We start from the raw sequence: 22,221 nt of genomic DNA, 5'->3' as shown, positions 1-22,221 counted from the left end.
CTTACACCACAGATAGAACAATGAGCCAGATTTTTCACTGGATGTATAAATGTGAAGCATCCTGTTGGCTTTTCCACTCACTAGCAAATATGGGGATGAGAGGAAGCCCAGTGGCTGGCAGTGGGAGAAGATGGAGCAAGATGGATTTTGGTCGACATTCTGCACATTTTCTCATCGATGAAACATTTGATCTCCATACAGTTTTCTGTTTTCAAAACTAAAATCTGTAACAAACTGAGTGGGCTGCGTTTTGTAGACTTTAACCTTTGCCAAAGTTACAAAAAAATTGAGTTGTTTAGAAGGGGTGCAAGGGCGAATTGAGTTATTGCACATGTGCACTTCACAGAGTAGACATTCCCTAATGGAAATATGCAAATAAATGCTAGAATGCGCCAATAGGATCTCACTAGCTCGTGCTTGTTCTGCCCACTATGATTCATTTGCTCCCATTGGAAACAACAGGCTCTGGTCTATCTTGGGTTAGTTATACAAATCTTTGCTCACACTCTCCTCTGTAGCCAAAATGGAAGACGCATGCTATTTCTTTCTCTTCATTATTTTGTGTTTGTATAGGTTTATAATGTGCAAAAGTGCAATGTAAGTCTAAAAATAGTGAAATAACATTGTTAACTAAATGTTTCGTAAGATTTATGACGATTTTGTAATGTTTATTGACCAAGTTAGAAAATGTGTTGACATTGTGCCAGTGCTTAGCTAGTTAGCTAGCTAGCAACATTAGTGAATGATGGGGGAAGCTAGCTAGCTAGCTTTACCACCACCCGGTGTTAGTACGTTTTACTAACTAAAATAGTTATTGCTTTGAGTCTGAAATGGGGAATTTAATTTGAATGGTTTGAATATGAATCTTTGTCAAATCCATTCAAGAAAAGTCAAACTGAAACATTTCTCCTGTCTCCTTATTTCTCCCGGTTAGCCTATTGTCTGCAAAGGTTGTTACATTGTAACTACAAAGTAATAAAAAATGTCACTTCACTTTACATTGTTGCTTGCTCTTGGGTAAGTACATTGTAAATACATGTAAATCCCTTGTAACAACATTGTAATTACAGAGTTGGTTGTTAAAGATTGTTACATTGTAAGTACAATGTACCTAAAAGGGTTATACCTAATGTTGTCCTGTCTCCTAATTTCTCCTCGTTAGCCTATTGTCTGCAAAGGTTGTTACATTGTAACTACATAGTAATTATAAAGATTATACTCTACTGGGTTTCACTTTACATTAAGTTGCCTGCGCCTGCATAGGTACATGATAATTACAAGTATATCCTATGTAACTACATTGTACTAACATTACACTTGATTCGGTACAGCCTTTGAGCCAGGTTATAACATACAAAAAACGAATTGAAAATGACCAGTAGTTAATGACAGGGTGTTCCTTGTTACAATTGTTGTTACCAGGTCCGAGCATATTTATCAACTCTGGTAATACCATGTAAATGCATAGTAAAACCTATAACTCCTATGTTATTACTGTGTTAATTACATAATAATAGGGGCAACTTAATGTAAAGTAAAGTGTTAACTAAATGTTTTCCTCTCATCTACTAGTTCTGTGGTCTTGGCATTCTATGAGTTTCTCAGAGTTTAAATGCTCCTCTTCCTCTGCTTGTCTTCCAGATGTCTCACACCTCTCCTCCCTGCCTGGTCAAATCCCCCGGCATGCACTTTTTCCCAGAACCCTTTGCACTGGAGGACGTCACAACACCACAGAGGACAGCTCAGACTCCCAACGCCAAGAGCCCTCAATACCCTGCCCCCACTACGTCCCCCATCCGCTCCCCCGTTCGTTCCCCCGTCCATTCCCCTATCTGCTCCCAGCCTGTCCCACTGCTCGAAACCGTCACCACCAAATCCCCCGTCAACTCTCCGCCCTGCTCCTGTCCCCCGACAGGGAACCCACTATCTCCCATCTGTGCCCAGCCACTGCCCTGCCGAGAGTCCTCCTCATCCCTCACCTCTGACTCCCCCGTCAGAACTCAGCCTGTCCCTGCAGTCACCTCCACGCCGCTGGCCAAACCAGCCTCCTCTGACAGGGCTACCCCTGAGCCACAAAAATCCCTAGACTTCTCAGAGCAGGAAACCACAGTCAAGAAGACGGACATCATCGAGGAGTTCTGGCTGAAGAGTGCCGAGATCAGGAAGAGCCTGGGTCTCACCCAACTGGAACGTAGCAGCAGCAAATCCCCAGAGAAAAGTCATGTTACTGTGGGTAGGGTTCCCACCCCAGACTCCTCCTCGCCCAAGTCCTACACCCCAGAGGACCTGTCGGAGGAGCTTTCCCCTCTCCCCTTCACCGGCCGCTCGGTAATCCGCAGGCTGAACATTACGGTGGAGGGCCAGGTCATCTCCCCCGTGGAGGCCAAGAGCAACGGCACGGATCAAAGGGACCTCAGCAGCAGCTCTGGCCTGGGCCTCAATGGCAGCACGACCACCAGCCAGACCAGCCAGGCGGCCAGCGACAGCTACAACACCTCCAACTCCACCATGCTCACCCCGCCCTCCAGCCCCCCGCCGCCCCCGCCCAACGAGGAGCCAGCCACCCTAAGGCAGCAGCAGAAGCACCATGTCTCCTGGAACAATGGGATCGATGGCCCCACTACACCTGAGCCAGCCAAGGAGCCAGCCAAGGCAGCACCCACCAAGACCAAGAGCCCTGTGCCTGCACCGAGGACCCAACTCAGCCATGTATCTATGCCAGTGCCCAAGCCTGCCCCCAGGACTACACTGGTCACCTCACCGGTCACAGCTCCGGTCACTGCTCCAGTGGTGATCATGAGACGGGAGAAGAGCAGCAAACCATGTCGGGAGGAGGGGAGGAAGTCATTCGTGGAATGCGTGGCAGAGATCCCGTTTGCGGACGACGTGGAGGACACATACGATGAGCGGACACCAGACACGACCATGGACAGGTTCTACACCCCACCCACAAGCAGGCCCAACAGGGAGAGGGAGAAACCTCCTCTTTACCTGGCCCTGGCCATGGAGAATGGAACAGCCAATTTCACCGGGAACCAGCAGGCCTCAAAAAAGGCCCAGCAGTTCTCCCCTGAGGCCAAGGAAATAGCAGAGGAGCGGATGAGAGCCAGAGAGAAGTCAATCAAGAGCCAAGCTCTAAAAGATGCCATGGCCAAGCAGCTCAACAAGATGAAAGAGACGGACTCGGCGAAGGGCGCTGCCGCCACGGCTAAAGTGGTGTGGAACGTGGCCTCATCAGAGACTTCCGGAAAAAGTACTAAGAAGTCGTCCGGCTCTCCAAAGACGTCTGCGGTGAAAGCTCTGGAGTCAAAGAAGGTGGAGACTTTGCCAGAGCTTTTATTCAGCAGTCAGATTAACAAGAGTCTGGACGGCTCAACTGTCTCCTCTGAAGGCTCCGCCTCGGGAGGCAAGAGCAAGAAGCGCAGCTCCCTCTTCTCTCCACGCAAGAACAAGAAGGAGAAGAAAGCCAAGAACGAGAGCCGGCTCTCCGACAAGCACGGTACAGACAAGACGCCGTCGCCTCCCAAACACAAGTCCCTGTGGAAGGCAGTGTTCTCAGGGTACAAGAAAGACAAGAAGAAGAATAAGGACGACAAGTCGTGTCCCAGCACGCCATCCAGCTCTACCACCAACGACTCTGGGAGGAAGAGATCGTCGCCTCTCGGGAGGTCGTCAGGTGAGACAGACACAAAGGATTTCATGGAGCCTGTAGTTTACCATGGACCATACCGCACTGACTTGCTTAGAGCTTGGTCAAGGCATTTAGTCTAGATATCAAATAAAATGTTATTTGTCACATGCGCCAAATACAACAAGTGTAGACTTTACCTTGAAATGCTTACTTACGAGCCCTTTCCCAACAATGCAGTTCAAAAGTAAGAAAATTAACAAATAGATAAAAAGAAAATAGCAACAATAAAATAACACAATAAAATAACAATAACGAGGCTATATACAGGCTATATACAAGGAGTACCGGTACCAAGTCAGTGTACTGGGGTTTGGTTAGGTGATTGATTGAAGTACTATGTACATGTAGGTAGGGGGTGAAAAGTAGAAAGTCTGGTTAGCCGTTTAATTAACTGTTCAGCAGTCTTATGGCTTTGAGGTAGCAGCTGTTCAGGAGCCTTTCAGTCAGTCTTTGGTTATATGTTCTAGGCTAGTTATTTTAGTTATGGTCACTTCAAGTCCAGACAGAAATAACAGGTAGATTGTTTGTTTCTCCGTTCCAGATTTGAAGTCGCGCAGAAACCTGAGCTTCTCTGAGGACTCGGATATGTCATGTGATGATGTGCTGGAGAGGTCGTCCCAGAAGTCTAAGGCAGACGTGAGTCATGTTTGTCACAGTTTTATTTTCATCTATCATCAGTTCACTCTCGAAAAACCTCACCCCCACTGTGGTAATTGTTTGTGATTTCATATGTTGATTTAAACCCTTAACCCAAGCGGCATACAGACATCTTTGACCTAGTGTCAGGCATTCAGAAGGAAATAATAGAGAAGAAAGCGGAGAAGGAGAAAAAAGTGAGGGAAAGGGAAAAAGAAAGAGAAGGGAATGAGAACGAGGTCGAGACCTTGATCGAATCATGAAGACATCATGGAGGTACTACACCAGGTGCAACAGTGGGATGAATGCTTTTGAATTTCAAACAAGCATCAAAATTCAAATGTCGAATGTCAATTACAATAACTTTTTGAGGACTGTATTATACTCAAGCACCTAAATTCTTATTTTAACAGGAAGTAACTCAACCCAAAACAGAATTATAAAAGTAATCAAAAAAGGTCTGGAGCTTTTCCATTTTCTACGTATTGAATTGGCATTTTATTCTGTCTGCAAGCAAAGTATTGTTATATTCACATTATAACTGGACTCGGGCATCTTCTAGGGTGGGAGTTGAATTTAATTAGTTTTACTTATCATATTAGTGAATAGTCAAAATATGCAGTGTAATTTGCATTTATTACGCTGAAATGGTTGAAATTCTAAAGTGTTTAGTCCGCTGCTGCTGTATTTGTGGAGGTTTATACAGTAGAATAGATGGATCTCAGGGCCAGAGGCACGCATTCATCATCCTAAACTTTTAAACACTTTCCAAAGCAACTCGGAAGAAAGAAAGTGGTATTTTCCGGTTGTCGTTGTTATTGTCTAGCCCATGGTTATGATCACAACAGTCTGAACATGTGTCGAAGCATCAATGGGCATGACAAACATGCTCAGAGTTTCCTTGACATATTTTGGACCCAGGTGCCTAGTCCCAGACGGTATAGGTCTGATGGTGCAGCATAAAACGTATTTTTAGCTCAAACACTTAAAAGGGCACTTCCTGTTCATAAAGAGTGGATCTCTTTGCTAGATGCTAATAGGCCCTGTGACGCTCAATGAGGAATACCAGGACTCATTTGGTTCTGTGGTTTGTTTAGTGTTTGTAGTTCTTTAGAGATGTGACGTTGAGTAGTGACAGTTCTGTGAGGTGAAATAGTACCTTTTCTTCTCACTGGAATAGTAGGTAGTCTACTGTATCTTATTGTCACCTGTTTTTGGCACAGACTGGTCTGCTATTAGCTGTTCAGATTCATCTATTTTTGGGCAATCCCTTAATATTCATTTAATCAACCGTTGTGCGTCAATGTTTTGGGTCAATGTTTTGGTGACTTTGTCGCTGGGTGCCTTGGGTATCTATTTAAAAACAAATAATTTAATTTAAATGTTTGATGAATAATTCATGGTCGTAATGTGGATTCACAACTCATAAATAATAATAATAATAATAATAATAATATGCCATTTAGCAGACGCTTTATCCAAAGCGATTTACAGTCATGCGCGCATACATTTTTGTGTATGGGAAGAGCACCCTCGTCTTTGTGTAGGTGGGGGCCCTTTAACATTGTCTGTTTGATTGTGTTAGGGATTGTGTTGAAATATGTAGTTTTTGTTGCCGATTTTGATTTAACATTAATCAATTTAATAATTTCATTTGTTTGTTTGTTTTGTTTTTTCTGTTTGTTTTGTTTTGTCTTCCCCAAGTCTGTTTATGTCCCTCACGCATTGGCGTTCAAGAGAGCGTACGCCACCAAGGTAGTGTGTACATACATGTCCATTGTCCCACGTCATATCACCCCTGCGCATGCGCCAATCGTTGCACTACTACCCTAACCCTCTCTGTCCATTTTGCCACAGCGGCTACCCTGACCGACCTGCTGGAGGTCCAAACTACTGCACTCACTTTTCTGGTCACAATGAATGACAACTTTCCAACTTTCCAATGCTGTTCATTTTTCTGCTCCGGTCGGGTGTCAATCAGCTTACCTTTTGTCTGTACTGGTCTGATGTTAACCCACTGTTCTCCAGTGCTGCTATCGGATCCACTTGGATTCCAGCTACCTCTCCTTGTTACGGTGTACTCCTTCTCTATACTACTATCGCTTTTCCTATATCGCTCCAGCTTTTTATTGCAGAAAAATTATAACTGAAAGATGACAAAAACCTTGTTAAATGTAAATGGACCAACTCATAAAATATCCATACATTTCCATACATTTCAGAGAATTTATAGACTGGGGAAATAGTACGAGTTTGAAATATTATACAAGGAAATCTAAGGTATCTCAGACATTTATTGTTTTTGGTGGATTTATGTCTGTTCAGTTTTAATTGTGTGTTTTGAACATCAGGTTGTGTTAGAGCAGATTGTGTTAGCAGCTCTGTCTATTAGATCCCTGTAGTAAAAGTCTCACCCTGTGGGCCTTATCCGAGCTATGCCATTTCTAGAATTGGTGAGCTCTTCTCGTACTCTCAATAGTAGTCTTTGGTATAACTGATAGCCACCTCTCAAAAAGAAACACCAGTTTGTTATTTACTCCCACTGTGGAGGAGGAGAGCTATCGTTCTCTCCCATAGGAGAAGGCTCCTCTGGTGTTTTTCTGCAATGTCATAGATTGTAGATTACATTATACTATATCAGTCACATCTCGCTGGTCTCTCCCTAGAAAACGTTCTGTGAATGTGTTCTGAACATTCTGTGAATAGAGAGGTTCCACTGTCCTGTCCGTGAAGGGCTTGGTTCCCACAGAGCCTGAGGGAGCACCTCTCTAAAGGCCTCTAACATGGTGTAATGTTGTTACAGAAAACCTACACAGAGGAGGAGCTCAATGCCAAGCTGACACGGAGGGTACAGAAAGCTGCCAGACGACAGGCCAAACAGGAGGAGTTGAAGAGGCTGCACAGAGCCCAGGTAAGTAGTCAATAGGAAATGTTGTTTCTGGAAGAAAACTTAGTTGGTGTAGTAAGTATCTTGTGTGTGAGTTCACAGGAGGGTCCAACTGGTGAACCAAGACTGCTGTGAATTTTGAATGATTTTGGCAAGCCCAATCATCAAAACAGAACTTCATGCAGAGATCAAGACAATACTAATTAGCTATGCACCCTCTGTGTTACCGCTTATAAATACTTGATAAGACAAAAAGTGTGCCTTTTTACCGAAGAACAAAACCAATCCAACTTTGAGAAATTAATTATTAAGAGGGTTTCAGACATTAACTTTAAACTCTTCTCATACAAAAAGTTTTTAGTCCAGGGAACTGTCAATTCATTCAAATATGTTGAATATGTGTACTATGAGACACTCTCCAAGTGTGTGTGTGTATGTATGTGCGTGTTCATATGTGTGGGTTCATATGTGTGGGTTCTGGCCTGTCGTTCCTTCCTCGGATCATACAGAGGGTTAGGGTTAAGGTTAGTACAAGCTTCACTCTGTTGACCTACGTTCGTGTATGCACGTGGGTGGAGTGGGATTTTTGGAGTAGCGGACACCTTTTGGTAACATAATATCCTCGCAAGGTCCCACTCCCATTCACAAGGGGGCGATAGCAAAGTTCTTTATTTTTGTGTTTTTATTTTGTGAAAGCAAGGAAGAGTTGCCTTCCTTTGCTAGTAGTAGCTACAGTGCATTCAGAAAGTATTCAGACCCCTTGACTTTTTCAACATTTGTTGCGTTGCAGTCTAATTCTAAAATGGATTAAATTGTTTTTTTCCCCTCATCAATCTACACACAATAGCCCATAATGACATTTTACATTAACATTTTAGTCATTTAGCAGACGCTCTTATCCAGAGCGACTTACAGTTAGTGAGTGCATACATTTTCATACTGGCCCCTGTGGGAAACGAACCCACAATCCTGGCGTTGCAAGCGCCATGCTCTACCAACTGAGCTACAGGGGACAGACAAAGCAAAAACAGGTTTTTTTATGTGTGTGCAAATTTATATTAAAAACAATATCACATTTACATACAGTACCAGTCAAAAGTTTGGACACACCTACTCATTCCAGGGTTTTTCTTTATTTTTAAAATTTTCTACATTGTAGCTCAATTTCGAGTCAAAGTAAAGGGTCTGAATACTTATGTAAATAAGGTATTTCTGTTTTTTATTTTAAATACATTTGCCAAAAAGTCTTTACCTGTTTTCACTTTTTCATTATGGTGTATTGTGTGTGGATTGAGGATTTTTATTTGATTAATCCATTTTAGAATAAGGCTGTAACGTAACAAAATGTGGAAAAAGTCAAGGGGTCTGAATGCATTCTGAAGGCACTCTATCTGGCAGCCTGGCTAGCTGGCTTTTGCCTGGCTAAAAACATTGCAAGCTAGCTAACCTTTTAAGCTTCCCACATCTCCATGTGAAATAATCAGATTTGTAATAACAAAATATGCCTTGGCAAATATTCTTATACCTGCCTGTGTAACCTAAAACATTATCCCAGTTTGGTAAGCGGAGAAAAAAGCACATGGCTAGCTAGTTGGCTACAGCAGGTTCTACCATTTCACAATAGCCTGTAATCACTAGTTATTACTTCTAAACAAAAAAAAGTTTTTTGTGGATTCTTTTTGTTTGGTTTACTGTTTGAAAAGTTGCTTTCATTATATTTGGTTATCGATGCAAAATAGGCTACTTTGATGAATAGCCTATATAGCATATAGATCAGATCAAGTGACCAAGCGACAACACACAGCCCCCACGGCTGTGGAAGGAATGATAAGGCGTGTCTCAATTTTCATGTAGTAAAAAAGTATGTTGAATGCCGGAGTGTATTACAAGGAGCCGCCCCTTTTGTGAACGACATTGCAACACTCTGAATCTTGCGTTTTGCGTAAAGCTTGTAGTAAGCTTTACGCCTTGATCACACCGATAGTCATTGCGCAAAATAGTACGCAGCATCATCTCAATATGTGTGCAACAAAAGTTCAACATTCACCTTCTGCTACCATTTCTGTCAAGCCGTCTACGCATACAGTTTGACGCATACGTTCGATAAATCCAACATATGGACCACACAGAACGCACTGCAACTGTCTCTGCAGCGCAATGCTGCAAGGCAAACGCAGTGTTCCATTGGAAATGAATGTACTTCTGGTGTACCAAAATGCAATAACCCTGTCGGTGTGATCGAGGCGTTAGTGTGTGTGTTCTAAATTGTTCTCTGGCATGTCCTTGCTCCGTCAGATCATCCAGAGACAGCTGGAACAGGTGGAGGAGAAGCAGAGACAGCTGGAGGAGAGGGGCGTGGCCGTGGAGAAAGCCCTGAGAGGGGAAGCAGGTACCTATCTGTCACTCACTTCTTATTTTTCTGATTGGGTTACATCCCCCCATGGCCCACCTATGGGGTGTGGTCATACTTTTTATGGAATGGATATGGAGTTTCTGCATCTCAATTTGCCAAGGCAAAAATACTGATATTTCTGTACATGTGCAGGATTTTTTTATTTTGTAGCCGAGTGCCCACTCCGCTGCCTACGTAGCTGCTGTACTGAGTGCTCCGCTGCCGCTCCCCCCCTCCTTCATCACCTTTGTCTGGTCACTGGTGTAGCCTACAAACTTCATGTTGTGCACAAAACAGTTTGAACTCACATTCCCTCAGTAGGCTGTTAAGCATAAGCGCGATTTCCTACAAACTTCATGTTGTACACAAAACTGTCCCAACTATTGCATTCCATGTCTTAGTAAGCATAAGCGTGATTTCATGTTCTTTTTTCAGGAGGGGAGTAGGCTACATGCAGCTATTTACATGTTTTAAACAAAATACATTATTGACATGTACAAACTTTGTCAGTATTGCAAAGATACGCACGACACAAACAGGCAGTCTCATGATATCATGTTCTTCTTAGTTGCTGAGTTACATGCAGCTATTTACTCTTGCCACGATATCAGCAAATATGGCATAACTATGGCACAGGTCGATACAAAACGAACTTGCCCATTGTCCGACTCTTTTTACCGGTCCGGATACACACTCGGCTGCCTAGAACATTCGGCTGCCCAGAGGTGGAGCGCAGCAATACACAGACACTATAATTAGCAATTGAATCTTATTTTTTCATCATCATTGCAAACATTGGCTAAGATGTGCAGGCAGACAGGTAGTCAAGTAGTGTTATTTTTTCAGGAACTATGATATGGCAGCAACTATAAAGATTAGCATACATCATCACACAAAACGCTGATTGTTTTTGCTCCAAAGTGTAGAGACTGCGACCTGCTTGTGCAACTGCAAAATCCATTACAACAGACATAGGGAGAAGGTTGTAGCATTCATAATATACAGTGCCTTCGGAAAGTATTCAGACCCCTTGACTTTTTCCACATTTTGTTATGTTACAGCCTTATTCTAAAATGGATGACATTGTTTTTCCCCCCACATCAATCTACACACAATACCCCATAATGACAAAGCAAAAACAGTTTTTTAGAAATGTTTGCTAATTTATAAAAAAAAAAAAACATATATCACATTTACATAAGTATTCAGACCCTGTACTCAGTACTTTGTTGAAGCACCTTTGGCAGGGATTACAGCATCGAGTCTTCTTGGGTATGACGCTACAATCTCTGCAGATCCCCTCAAGCTCTGTCAGGTTGGATTGGGAGCGTTGCTGCACAGCTATTTTCAGGTCTCTCCAGAGATGTTCGTTCGGGTTCAAGTCCGGGCTCTGGCTGGGCCACTCATGGACATTCAGAGACTTGTCCCGAAGCCACTCCTGCGTTGTCTTGGCTGTGTGCCTAGGGTTGTTGTCCTGTTGGAAGATTAACCTTCACCCCAGTCTGAGGTCCTGAGCGGTCTGGAGCAGGTTTTCATCAAGGATCACTCTGTACATTGCTCCATTCATATTTGCCTCAATCCCGACTAGTCTCCCAGTCCCTGCCGCTGAAAAACATCCCCACAACATGATGCTGCCACCACCATGCTTCACCATAGGGATGGTGCCAGGTTTCCTCCAGACGCGACACTTGGCATTCAGGCCAAAGAGTTCAATCTTGGTTTCATCAGACCAGATAATCTTGTTTCTCATGGTCTGAGAGTCTTTAGGTGCCTTTTGGCAAACTCCAAGCAGGCTGTCATGAGCCTTTTACTGAGGAGTGGCTTCCGTCTGGCCACTACCATAAAGGCCTGATTGGTGGAGTGCTGCAGAGATGGTTGTCCTTCTGGAATGTTCTCCCATCTCCTCAGAGGAACTCTAGAGCTCTGTCAGAGTGACCATCAGGTTCTTGGTCACCTCCCTGACCAAGTCCCTTCACCCTCGATTGCTCAGTTTGGCCGGGCGGCCAGCTCTAGGAAGAGTCTTGGTGGTTCCAAACTTCTTCCATTTAAGAATGATGGAGGCCACTGTGTTCTTGGGGACCTTCAATGCTGCAGAAATGTTTTGGTACCCTTCCCCAGATCTGTACCTCGACACAATCCTGTCTCTGAGCTCTACGGACAATTCCTTCGATCTCATGGCTTGGTTTTTGCTCTGACATGCGCTGCCAACTGTGGGAACTTATATAGACAGGTGTGTGCCTTTCCAAATCATGTCCAATCAAGTTGTAGAAACATCTCAAGGATGATCAATAGAAACAGGATGCACCTGAGTTCAATTTCGAGTATCAAAGCAAAGAGTCTGAATACTTATGTAAATAAGGTACTTCTGTTTTTAAATTTTTTACATTTGCAAAAATTTCTAAAAACCTGTTTTCACTTTGGCATAATGGGGTATTGTGTGTAGATTGATGAGGATTTGTATTTATTTAATCAATTTTAGAATAAGGCTGTAACGTAACAAAATGTGGAAAAAGTCAAGGGGTCTGAATACTTTCCGAAGGCACTGTATGTTTTGGAATGTTCGTTCAAATCGCAGCAGGGTATTTATTCAGCTGTTCAGAAATATGAGGCCTAGACATAGGCTATGTCATCATGGTTCAGAAGTGGGTGAGTAAAGAGCGAAACATGAAGGGAGGGGGAGTCAGTGGTGGGTAAAGTAAAAGTTAAAAAAAGTGAAATTAAACCAGTAAAATATTACTTTGGTAAGTCTGAAAGTATTTGGTATTAAACACACTTAAGTATCAAAAGTAAATGTAATTACTAAAATATACTTAAGTATCAAAAGTAAAAGTAAAAGTGTAAATAATTTCAAATTCCTTATATTAAGCAAACCAGACAGCGTTTTTTATTTTTTATTAATGGATAGCGGGGGCACACTCCAACACTCAGACATCATTTACAAACAAAGCATGTGTGTTTACTGAGTCCGCCAGATCAGAGGCAGTAGGGATGACCAGGGATGTTCTCTTGATAAGTGTGTGACTGAATCATTTTCCTTTCCTGCTAAGCATTCAAAATGTAACGAGTACTTTTGGGTGTCAGAGAAAATGTATGGAGTAAAAAGTACATTATTTTCTTTAGGAATGTAGTGAAGTAAATAAAAATATTAAAGTACAGATACCCCCAAAAACTACTTAAGTAGTACCTTAAAGTATTTTTATTTAAGTACTTTAAACCACTGGGGGGAGTGTGAGCAGCAGCTACGTTAGAAAAACGAATGTGTGCGTAAAATAAACACATGCGCAGAAAGTGATCCGGATCCTTTCCGTGGGGGCGTGGGTGAAAACTCAGTATCCGTACCAACGGCCTACTTTTTAAAAGTTGGGATTGGGTAATGAGTTTGGAGCTTTTCATTCAGTTTGTTGATGTACAAGTGTCCTAGTTGGGTGGAGATGATCCTCTTCAACAGTTTATATGTTAATCTCTGTTTTGTGGTAATACATTTCTATAAGTTATACGCTAATATACCCTAATTGTATACTAATTACATTCTGGATATGTAAATACAGATTCAGTTTTGACAGCTTGCACTCTGAATCAACTCAAACACTCTCAAATACTGTTACTGATGGGTTCTTAACTATGTACCTATTTTCCTCATGCATTGACCTCCCTTTTATCTCGTTAAAGTAGTTGTGATAGCAGCAATTCTGCTTATCTTTCTTGCTTGAGAGTATCCAAACTATACTTTTCACAAACATTTCACAAAACCAGTCACCCAGGTTTAGCAATGAATGAAAGTATATTCTTACATTTGTAGAAATCCTACTCTTGGTCCATCTTGTACAGTGGGGAAAAAAGTATTTAGTCAGCCACCAATTGTGCAAGTTCTCCCACTTAAAAAGATGAGAGAGGCCTGTAATTTTCATCATAGGTACACGTCAACTATGACAGACAAATTGAGAATATTTTTTCCAGAAAATCACATTGTAGGATTTTTAATGAATTTATTTGCAAATTATGGTGGAAAATAAGTATTTGGTCACCTACAAACAAGCAAGATTTCTGGCTCTCACAGACCTGTAACTTCTTCTTTAAGAGGCTCCTCTGTCCTCCACTCGTTACCTGTATTAATGGCACCTGTTTGAACTTGTTATCAGTATAAAAGACACCTGTCCACAACCTCAAACAGTCACACTCCAAACTCCACTATGGCCAAGACCAAAGAGCTGTCAAAGGACACCAGAAACAAAATTGTAGACCTGCACCAGGCTGGGAAGACTGAATCTGCAATAGGTAAGCAGCTTGGTTTGAAGAAATCAACTGTGGGAGCAATTATTAGGAAATGGAAGACATACAAGACCACTGATAATCTCCCTCGATCTGGGGCTCCACGCAAGATCTCACCCCGTGGGGTCAAAATGATCACAAGAACGGTGAGCAAAAATCCCAGAACCTCACGGGGGGACTTAGTGAATGACCTGCAGAGAGCTGGGACCAAAGTAACAAAGCCTACCATCAGTAACACACTACGCCGCCAGGGACTCAAATCCTGCAGTGCCAGACGTGTCCACCTGCTTAAGCCAGTACATGTCCAGGCCCGTCTGAAGTTTGCTAGAGTGCATTTGGATGATCCAGAAGAGGATTGGGAGAATGTCATATGGTCAGATGAAACCAAAATAGAACTCTTTGGTAAAAACTCAACTCGTCGCGTTTGGAGGAAAAAGAATGCTGAGTTGCATCCAAAGAACACCATACCTACTGTGAAGCATGGGGGTGGAAACATCATGCTTTGGGGCTGTTTTTCTGCAAAGGAACCAGGACGACTGATCCGTGTAAAGGAAACAATGAATGGGGCCATGTATCGTGAGATTTTGAGTGAAAACCTCCTTCCATCAGCAAGGGCATTGAAGATGAAACGTGGCTGGGTCTTTCAGCATGACAATGATCCCAAACACACCGCCCGGGCAACGAAGGAGTGGCTTCGTAAGAAGCATTTCAAGGTCCTGGAGTGGCCTAGCCAGTCTCCAGATCTCAACCACATAGAAAATCTTTGGAGGGAGTTGAAAGTCTGTGTTGCCCAGCGACAGCCCCAAAACATCACTGCTCTAGAGGAGATCTGCATGGAGGAATGGGCCAAAATACCAGCAACAGTGTGTGAAAACCTTGTGAAGACTTACAGAAAACATTTGACCTGTGTCATTGCCAACAAAGGGTATATAACAAAGTATTGAGAAACTTTTGTTATTGACCAAATACTTATTTTCCACCATAATTTGCAAATAAATTCATTAAAAATCCTACAATGTGATTTTCTGGATTTTGTTTTCTCATTTTGTCTGTCATAGTTGACGTGTAACTATGATGAAAATTACAGGCCTCTCTCATCTTTTGAAGTGGGAGAACTTGCACAATTGGTGGCTGACTAAATACTTTTTTCCCCCACTGTATCTAGATATGAAGTGTCTGGATATTGGCGGTATCCCTTACTCTGAAACGATACGTTACAACTGTGCAAGATAAGGGACTATCACAGACATCAGAACTTTCACTCAGTGATGAAGTGATTATTGGTTACTGTAGAACATTACACAATACAATGCTAACACAACATTCATATTGTTTCAAGGCATGCAAAGTATAGCATAAATATATACAATTTTGTAATTTACTCTTGGCATGAAAATAAATGGTAACTTTTTGAGTGATTAAGTCTAAAAATAATATATTATTGGTAACCTACATGATGCTTGCTATATGAACTACACAAACTGGTGAATGCTTGCTTATAACATACAGTGCCTTCAGAAAGTATTCATCATCCTTGACTTTTTCCATTTTTTTTTGTGTTACAGCCTGAATTTAAAATGGATAAAATTTAGATTTTGTGTCACTGGCCTACACACAATACCCCATAATTTCAAAGTGGAATTATGTTTTTATATATGTTTTAAACCAATTAATACAAAATGAAAAGCTGAAATGTCTTGAGTAAATAAGTATTCAACCCCTTTGTTATTGCAAGCCTAAATAAGTTCAGGAGTAAACATTTGCTTAAGTCAAGAAATAAGTTGCATGGACTCATTCTGTGTGCAATAATAGTGTTTAACATGATTTTTTAAATGACTACCTCATTTCTGTACCCCACACATATAATTATCTGTAAGGTTGTTCAGTCGAGCAGTGAATTTCAAAAACAGATTCAACCACAAAGACCAGGGAGGTTTTCCAACGCCTCACAAGGAAGGGCACCTATAGGTAGATGGGTAAAAAACAACAACAACCAGACATTGAATATCCCTTTGGGCATGGTGAAGTTATTAATTATTGTACTTTATCAAAACAACACAAAAGAAGATCAGGTATTAGACTCACTGTAGTTAATACAACACCCGTACTGTACTCTGTCGGTCATCGTCTGAGCTGCATGCCATTTGGAGAATGTCTGTGTTTCGACATAGATTTGTGTGTGCTCACATTGGATGTGGTTGTCCACAGCCTCATATGGAAGAGTTTCTGTTCGCCAAGACAGTCGAATTTTGCCCGAAGGGCATACATATGCTATATTGCATTTATGTATTGGTATGGTTACCAATCAAAAGTGGGAATACTACTGTGCATATAAGAAATCTAAAGCATCAGTGTATCAGATGAGTGAGTCACAGGTACTGTGACACTCCAGACCTGGTGTTGCTTCACACACACACACACACACACACACACACACAGTTCATGTGTCATACACAGAGGCAGTACACAGCCATACAGGAAATCTATGTAGCCACCCTATCATTACGGAAAAGTCCATGTAGTACAAGCCAATATGTGTACTTGACTGCATATGCATTGTGGTGAGTACTTGGGTGCATGTTGGAACTGTGTGTGGTTGTGGGGTGTGTGGTTGTGGTGTGTGTGGATGTGATATGTGTGCAGGCATATGCATGACCCTCTTGTTGCAGATTGGTGTTGCCCAGTGGGGGCTGTGTGTGTACAATAACTCATATCTCTAATATATCCCTGTTGTAGACTTTTGGGGAGAGTCTAATTACAGTGAAATCCTGGACTTGCATCTGGGCGGTATGTATTTCAAATCTGTCGCTTCCAACTAACTAACAGCTAACCCACCTATCTGTCTTTCCCTTCTTTACTACTGGTCTGGAGCTTGTTTCCCCTGAGCTACATCCCCTGCTGCTGCAGTACTCACCCTCGGATCCAATTTCGAAATTGGGTAGTGCATCATCAGTTCCTCTTGTCATGTTAGTCATTGCATACTTTAGAGAGCTATTTATAACTTGTCAGAAATGTCCAGATCAACTAGCCCATGTCAGCTAAAATTTTTTTATTTAGGTTTTTTAGCCCATACATATTATTGTAATTTTTTTGTCACTCAAATATCACGAATACACATTAGACATAGAATTGTATAGAATTGCAAGAAAATGTGCTTTAAAACGGAACAATTTTCTTTGCACCCCATGGCAGAATGTGTAGAATTGCAGGAAATAGACGTGGCACGTGCACGGTATGTTCCCCAATGCTGGAAGGGCCCCGAGTGGAAAGAGTTTGAGAACCCCTGCTTACACATAACACACCTATTTATGATAATGTTAAAGTAGAACTACACACACACCCACCCACTTACCCAACTGGAAAATAACTAAACTGGCCCTTAACTAGCCGATGCTATATCCCTGTAGTCCCAGCTCTGGTGCTGCTGTATCCCTGTAGTCCCAGCTCTGGTGCTGCTGTATCCCTGTAGTCCCATCTCTGGTGCTGCTGTATCCCTGTAGTCCCAGCTCTGGTGCTGCTTTATCCCTGTAGTCCCAGCTCTGGTGCTGCTGTATCCCTGTAGTCCCAGCTCTGGTGCTGCTGTATCCCTGTAGTCCCAGCTCTGGTGCTGCTTTATCCCTGTAGTCCCAGCTCTGGTGCTGCTGTATCCCTGTAGTCCCAGCTCTGGTGCTGCTGTATCCCTGTAGTCCCAGCTCTGGTGCTGCTGTATCCTTGTAGTCCCAGCTCTGGTGCTGCTGTATCCCTGTAGTCCCAGCTCTGGTGCTGCTTTATCCCTGTAGTCCCAGCTCTGGTGCTGCTTTATCCCTGTAGTCCCAGCTCTGGTGATGCTGTATCCCTGTAGTCCCAGCTCTGGTGCTGCTGTATCCCTGTAGTCCCAGCTCTGGTGCTGCTTTATCCCTGTAGTCCCAGCTCTGGTGCTGCTTTATCCCTGTAGTCCCAGCTCTGGTGCTGCTGTATCCCTGTAGTCCCAGCTCTGGTGCTGCTGTATCCCTGTAGTCCCAGCTCTGGTGCTGCTTTATCCCTGTAGTCCCAGCTCTGGTGCTGCTGTATCCCTGTAGTCCCAGCTCTGGTGCTGCTATATCCCTGTAGTCCCAGCTCTGGTGCTGCTTTATCCCTGTAGTCCCAGCTCTGGTGCTGCTTTATCCCTGTAGTCCCAGCTCTGGTGCTGCTGTATCCCTGTAGTCCCAGCTCTGGTGCTGCTGTATCCCTGTAGTCCCAGCTCTGGTGCTGCTGTATCCCTGTAGTCCCAGCTCTGGTGCTGCTGTATCCCTGTAGTCCCAGCTCTGGTGCTGCTGTATCCCTGTAATCCCAGCTCTGGTGCTGCTGTATCCCTGTAGTCCCAGCTCTGGTGCTGCTGTATCCCTGTAGTCCCAGCTCTGGTGCTGCTTTATCCCTGTAGTCCCAGCTCTGGTGCTGCTTTATCCCTGTAGTCCCAGCTCTGGTGCTGCTTTATCCCTGTAGTCCCAGCTCTGGTGCTGCTTTAACCCTGTAGTCCCAGCTCTGGTGCTGCTTTATCCCTGTAGTCCCAGCTCTGGTGCTGCTTTATCCCTGTAGTCCCAGCTCTGGTGCTGCTGTATCCCTGTAGTCCCAGCTCTGGTGCTGCTGTATCCCTGTAGTCTCAGCTCTGGTACTGCTGCTCCTCTGACACGCCCATACCTGCCCCGTTGCATAACTCCCTGTAAAATACGTGTCTGTGCTGAAAAGCAGTGTTTGTTTGGTCCTGACCCCTCGTAGCCGTCCTATTCACATTGTGAGTGTATCCCAAATGGCACCCTATTCCCTATTTAGTTCCAGGACCCTATATTGTGCACTACTGTTGACCAGGGCACATAGGGCACTGGTCAACATTAGTGCACTATATAGGGAATAGGGTGCGGGCCCTGGTCTAAACTAATGTCCCATACAGGGCCATAGAGCTCTGGTCAAAAATAATGCACTACATAGGTAGTAGGGTTCCATTTTGGATGCAGCCTGTGATTGTCCAAAAGAGTCTCTGTATTAGTGATCCAGCGTGGATGTGGTGTCTTGACCGCCTGACTGTTAGACTGTCCTTCTCTCTGTGATGATGATGTCGTTGTCACCCATTAGACAGGAGATAGATTTTCCCAGTGTTACAACACTCCACCCTATCTGGTCATTGTCCCCAAATAGTATGATCACATTCACGTCCCCCTTGACTATCGTTCTTCACTATGTGGTTTAAAGACCCTCGGTACAATTGCATGCAACCATTATAAACGTTTTGTTTCTTGAGTAAATCACAGCAAGTTAGATGAGGCATCCATTGAAGGTAAGTATTTCTGGAATTGAAGAATGAGAGACACCATTGACACTTGGTTTGATCTTCCAAACTGAATGCAGTGTATGTCTGGTGTTCTCAAGCTTCTGGGCTGTGTGGAGGACAAGGTATGCATGGTCAGCATTCTGCAACTTGGGCCTGGTACAGTGTTGCCCTGTGTGGTGAAGTGATGTGGACTGGCCTCCATCTGGCTGGCACTGGCCAAATCATGCTCCGAAACACAGGCTATTGAGGGAGGCAGCATGGCTGTGCTGTGTGTGCAGTAGCCCTGCAGGGGGTGCTAAAAGCTAGCGAAGGAAACTGCTGTCATGCTCTCGCTTTTGGCCAGCAGGGTTGGTTGACTGCAGCGACACATCTTGTCTATCACTCCATTTACAACCATAATCACCTCCAATAGGCACACTAGTTTCACAATGATTCTCAATTATTTGGTACTTTATATACATATTATTATCAATAACTGCGGTTTTATGATGAGGTATGAGGCGGAACCAATGCACTTTAAAATCTCACAGCAGTGAGTGTATGAATGACAGCCTATCTTGTTTGAGTCGAGAGTTATGATTCTACTGTGATAGTCCCTTGTGGTTAATTTTCCCAGCATTCCATTCTCTCCTAGCTCTTTCACCCACCCAAGTCTCAGACTGTTGAGTACATTGTGTGCGTTTCCTGTTGTATCGGTGTGTGACAGGGTATGACGCCGTCCCTCTTTTTCACTTGTCCTATCAAGATCCTCCCCTACTAATCGTTTGTCCCATACTCTCTCTGATAGAAGGCTCTTCTTTGTTGAGAAACTCAATGACTTTATCTACTCTCCACTTTACAGAGTGTGCCTAGTACAGTGTTTTGTCTCTACTTACTTACTATATCCAGTAGACAGTATGACCTAATTATCCGTGACAACTTTCTCGTGGAGGTTCACACGCATTTGTACGAAATGCTAATTTGCACTTCAAAAGTAGCCACAACAACATCAACAAATAGAAGTTGTAATGTTTACCTGGGAGAGCTGAAATATTTTCTAAGATGGAATAATGAAATCATCTAAGCGGGAAAGGGTTATCTACTATTTCTGTAAACCTCAAGTGATGATGAATAAAAAGCTGTTTTTATTTGGATGAATTTAATTTGCAGAGCATTGTCGACACATTACACAACATTGGTATTGTGAAGGCTCCTGTATCACCCCATAGAACTCTATTGACACAAAACAGTTTTGCTGAGTTTGAGGAGTAATATTCTGAGTCCAACAGATGAAAGAAGAGGATTATTTCCCCCGTTCTTTCCAGCCCTTTGTGTTTTCACTCTCCTTTTTTTCTCCTTCTCTCACCACACAACTGATCTCTCTCACCTCCTCTCTACAGGTGCTTTCAGTCCTCTCCCCTCCTCCCCCCTAGTGTTCTCACTCTTTTAGATTTTTCTCCTCACTGTTCTTTCTTCCTCATCTTCCCCCCATCTCCCCCTCCCTCCTTCACTTCCTCTCACGCTTTATGTCCTCTACACTTGTTTTCTCTGTCTATCACTTCTCCCTCTTCCTCCTCTTCCTCCACCCCACTCCTTGGCACTCTTTCCCTATGTTGTGGAAGTAGTTGAGCCTTTTGTCGGGACCCCTCGCCGAAGACCTATCTCCTTCTGTCCCTGCTGTTCCTCTGAAGGTAACGTAACCTATTGCCTCGCCTGCTACTGGCTGCTGCAGGTTACCACAGCAACCGATCGTGGGGATCCATGGAGCAGGGCTCCTCCCCCTGGTCTCCTGAAACTCCTCTCCCTCTGTGTGTCCAGGCTCAGTAGATTTCCCCAGGATGTCACCGTTCTCTATCTACCATAGTCGTATCACATTCAACATTACACACATTTATGTAGACATTTGTAAACTTGCTGGAAAGGTGTAGATGAGAAAATAAGGACAGGACATGTCTATGCTACTGATGTACTTTTGGTTAGTTCAGTTGAGGATACTCAGAGACCTAGTGCACATTGCCACCAATAGTATTTTTAAATGGTTTATTTACTGCCTGTCTTGAATCAACCATGTAACATTGACGCTTCTATAGACCCCCTCCCAGATTAATTTGCCTTTGAGATTAACAGTCTCAAGCAGAAACATATTAGAAACCCCTCAACCCTGGTTAACAACCCAAGTAAGTAAACAACTATTGTGCACACATTTTTCCATCATTCCAAGTAGCTGCAGCTAAAGCTAAAGGGGAAACTACTCTGCTTCATTGTGTGTTTAATCAACAGCATGTCCTCTGCTGTAAAACTAATGGACATCTGCACGACTGAGTGGTCTAGTCTCTCTATAGTGTGTGAAAGCTGCCAGACAGCCTCTGTCCCTTGACTATAGTGTGTTAGAACTAAGACTGTGTGTGACAAGGTTGTGGTAAAGAGAGCGATAGACCTACAACGTGTGACACGTCTAAGCTTTGCATATTCTATACAAACATAGAGTATTTAGAACAAGAAATTCAACATTTCTGGATCGTCTGGTCTACTGTCTCTAACACCTGTCTGTGTGAAACTGCTTGAGAAGCCTTCTGATCAATGTGGTAAACAAAACATGCCTGTGTGTGTTCTGTGCGATCTGGTTTTCAGGCTGGTGTGTGTGTTATGTTGCTAACTGTGGCTCTTCTCTCCTGTGATCTTGGAACCTGGGCTAAGGGTGGTGGACGAGGCGCAAAGAGAGAAAGAGAAAGAGAGAGGGAGAGAGAAAAGCAAGCACATTGTTGGATAAGTTAGCAAATCCACCTGTTTCCATCTCCTCTTTGTCCTGTCTGAGTTCCTCCGTCTGAGGAACTCCGCTTTGCCTCTCTCTGTCCTTGTCTGTTAATCAGCGAAAGCCGGTAGCAGCACCCGAGAGCACAGCCATTCGATTTATGTGTGTATTGTGTTTTTCCTTTTCGTTTTGCAAGAGACTCCACCACTCCAGCTAAGTACGTCATGCTGCATCATTGGTTTGCCCCCCAGTGTCTCATTGAAACCGCTTGGCTCCCACCTGCGTGCGACAGATAAAAAATGCTAGCAGACTTTCTATAGCATAGCATAGC

General features: G+C 43.4%; 1 protein-coding gene across 1 annotated transcript in view; it reads left to right on the top strand.

The window, feature by feature from the left end:
- LOC311135029 (protein-methionine sulfoxide oxidase mical3a-like) overlaps positions 1-22,221 on the top strand; it is a 106,145-nt gene that overhangs the window by 76,378 nt on the left and 7,546 nt on the right. Inside the window, exons 25-29 of the mRNA XM_084168882.1 lie at positions 1,642-3,676; positions 4,233-4,327; positions 6,032-6,082; positions 7,131-7,238; positions 9,510-9,603. Coding sequence (XP_084025008.1) covers positions 1,642-3,676; positions 4,233-4,327; positions 6,032-6,082; positions 7,131-7,238; positions 9,510-9,603 — 2,383 coding nt within the window. The remainder of the gene's footprint in view (positions 1-1,641; positions 3,677-4,232; positions 4,328-6,031; positions 6,083-7,130; positions 7,239-9,509; positions 9,604-22,221) is intronic.

The sequence above is a fragment of the Coregonus lavaretus genome (genome assembly GCF_964263955.1).
Source record: "Coregonus lavaretus genome assembly, chromosome: 9".
NCBI classification, from domain to species: Eukaryota; Metazoa; Chordata; class Actinopteri; order Salmoniformes; family Salmonidae; genus Coregonus; species Coregonus lavaretus.
This window is presented reverse-complemented; position numbering and strand designations above follow the sequence as displayed.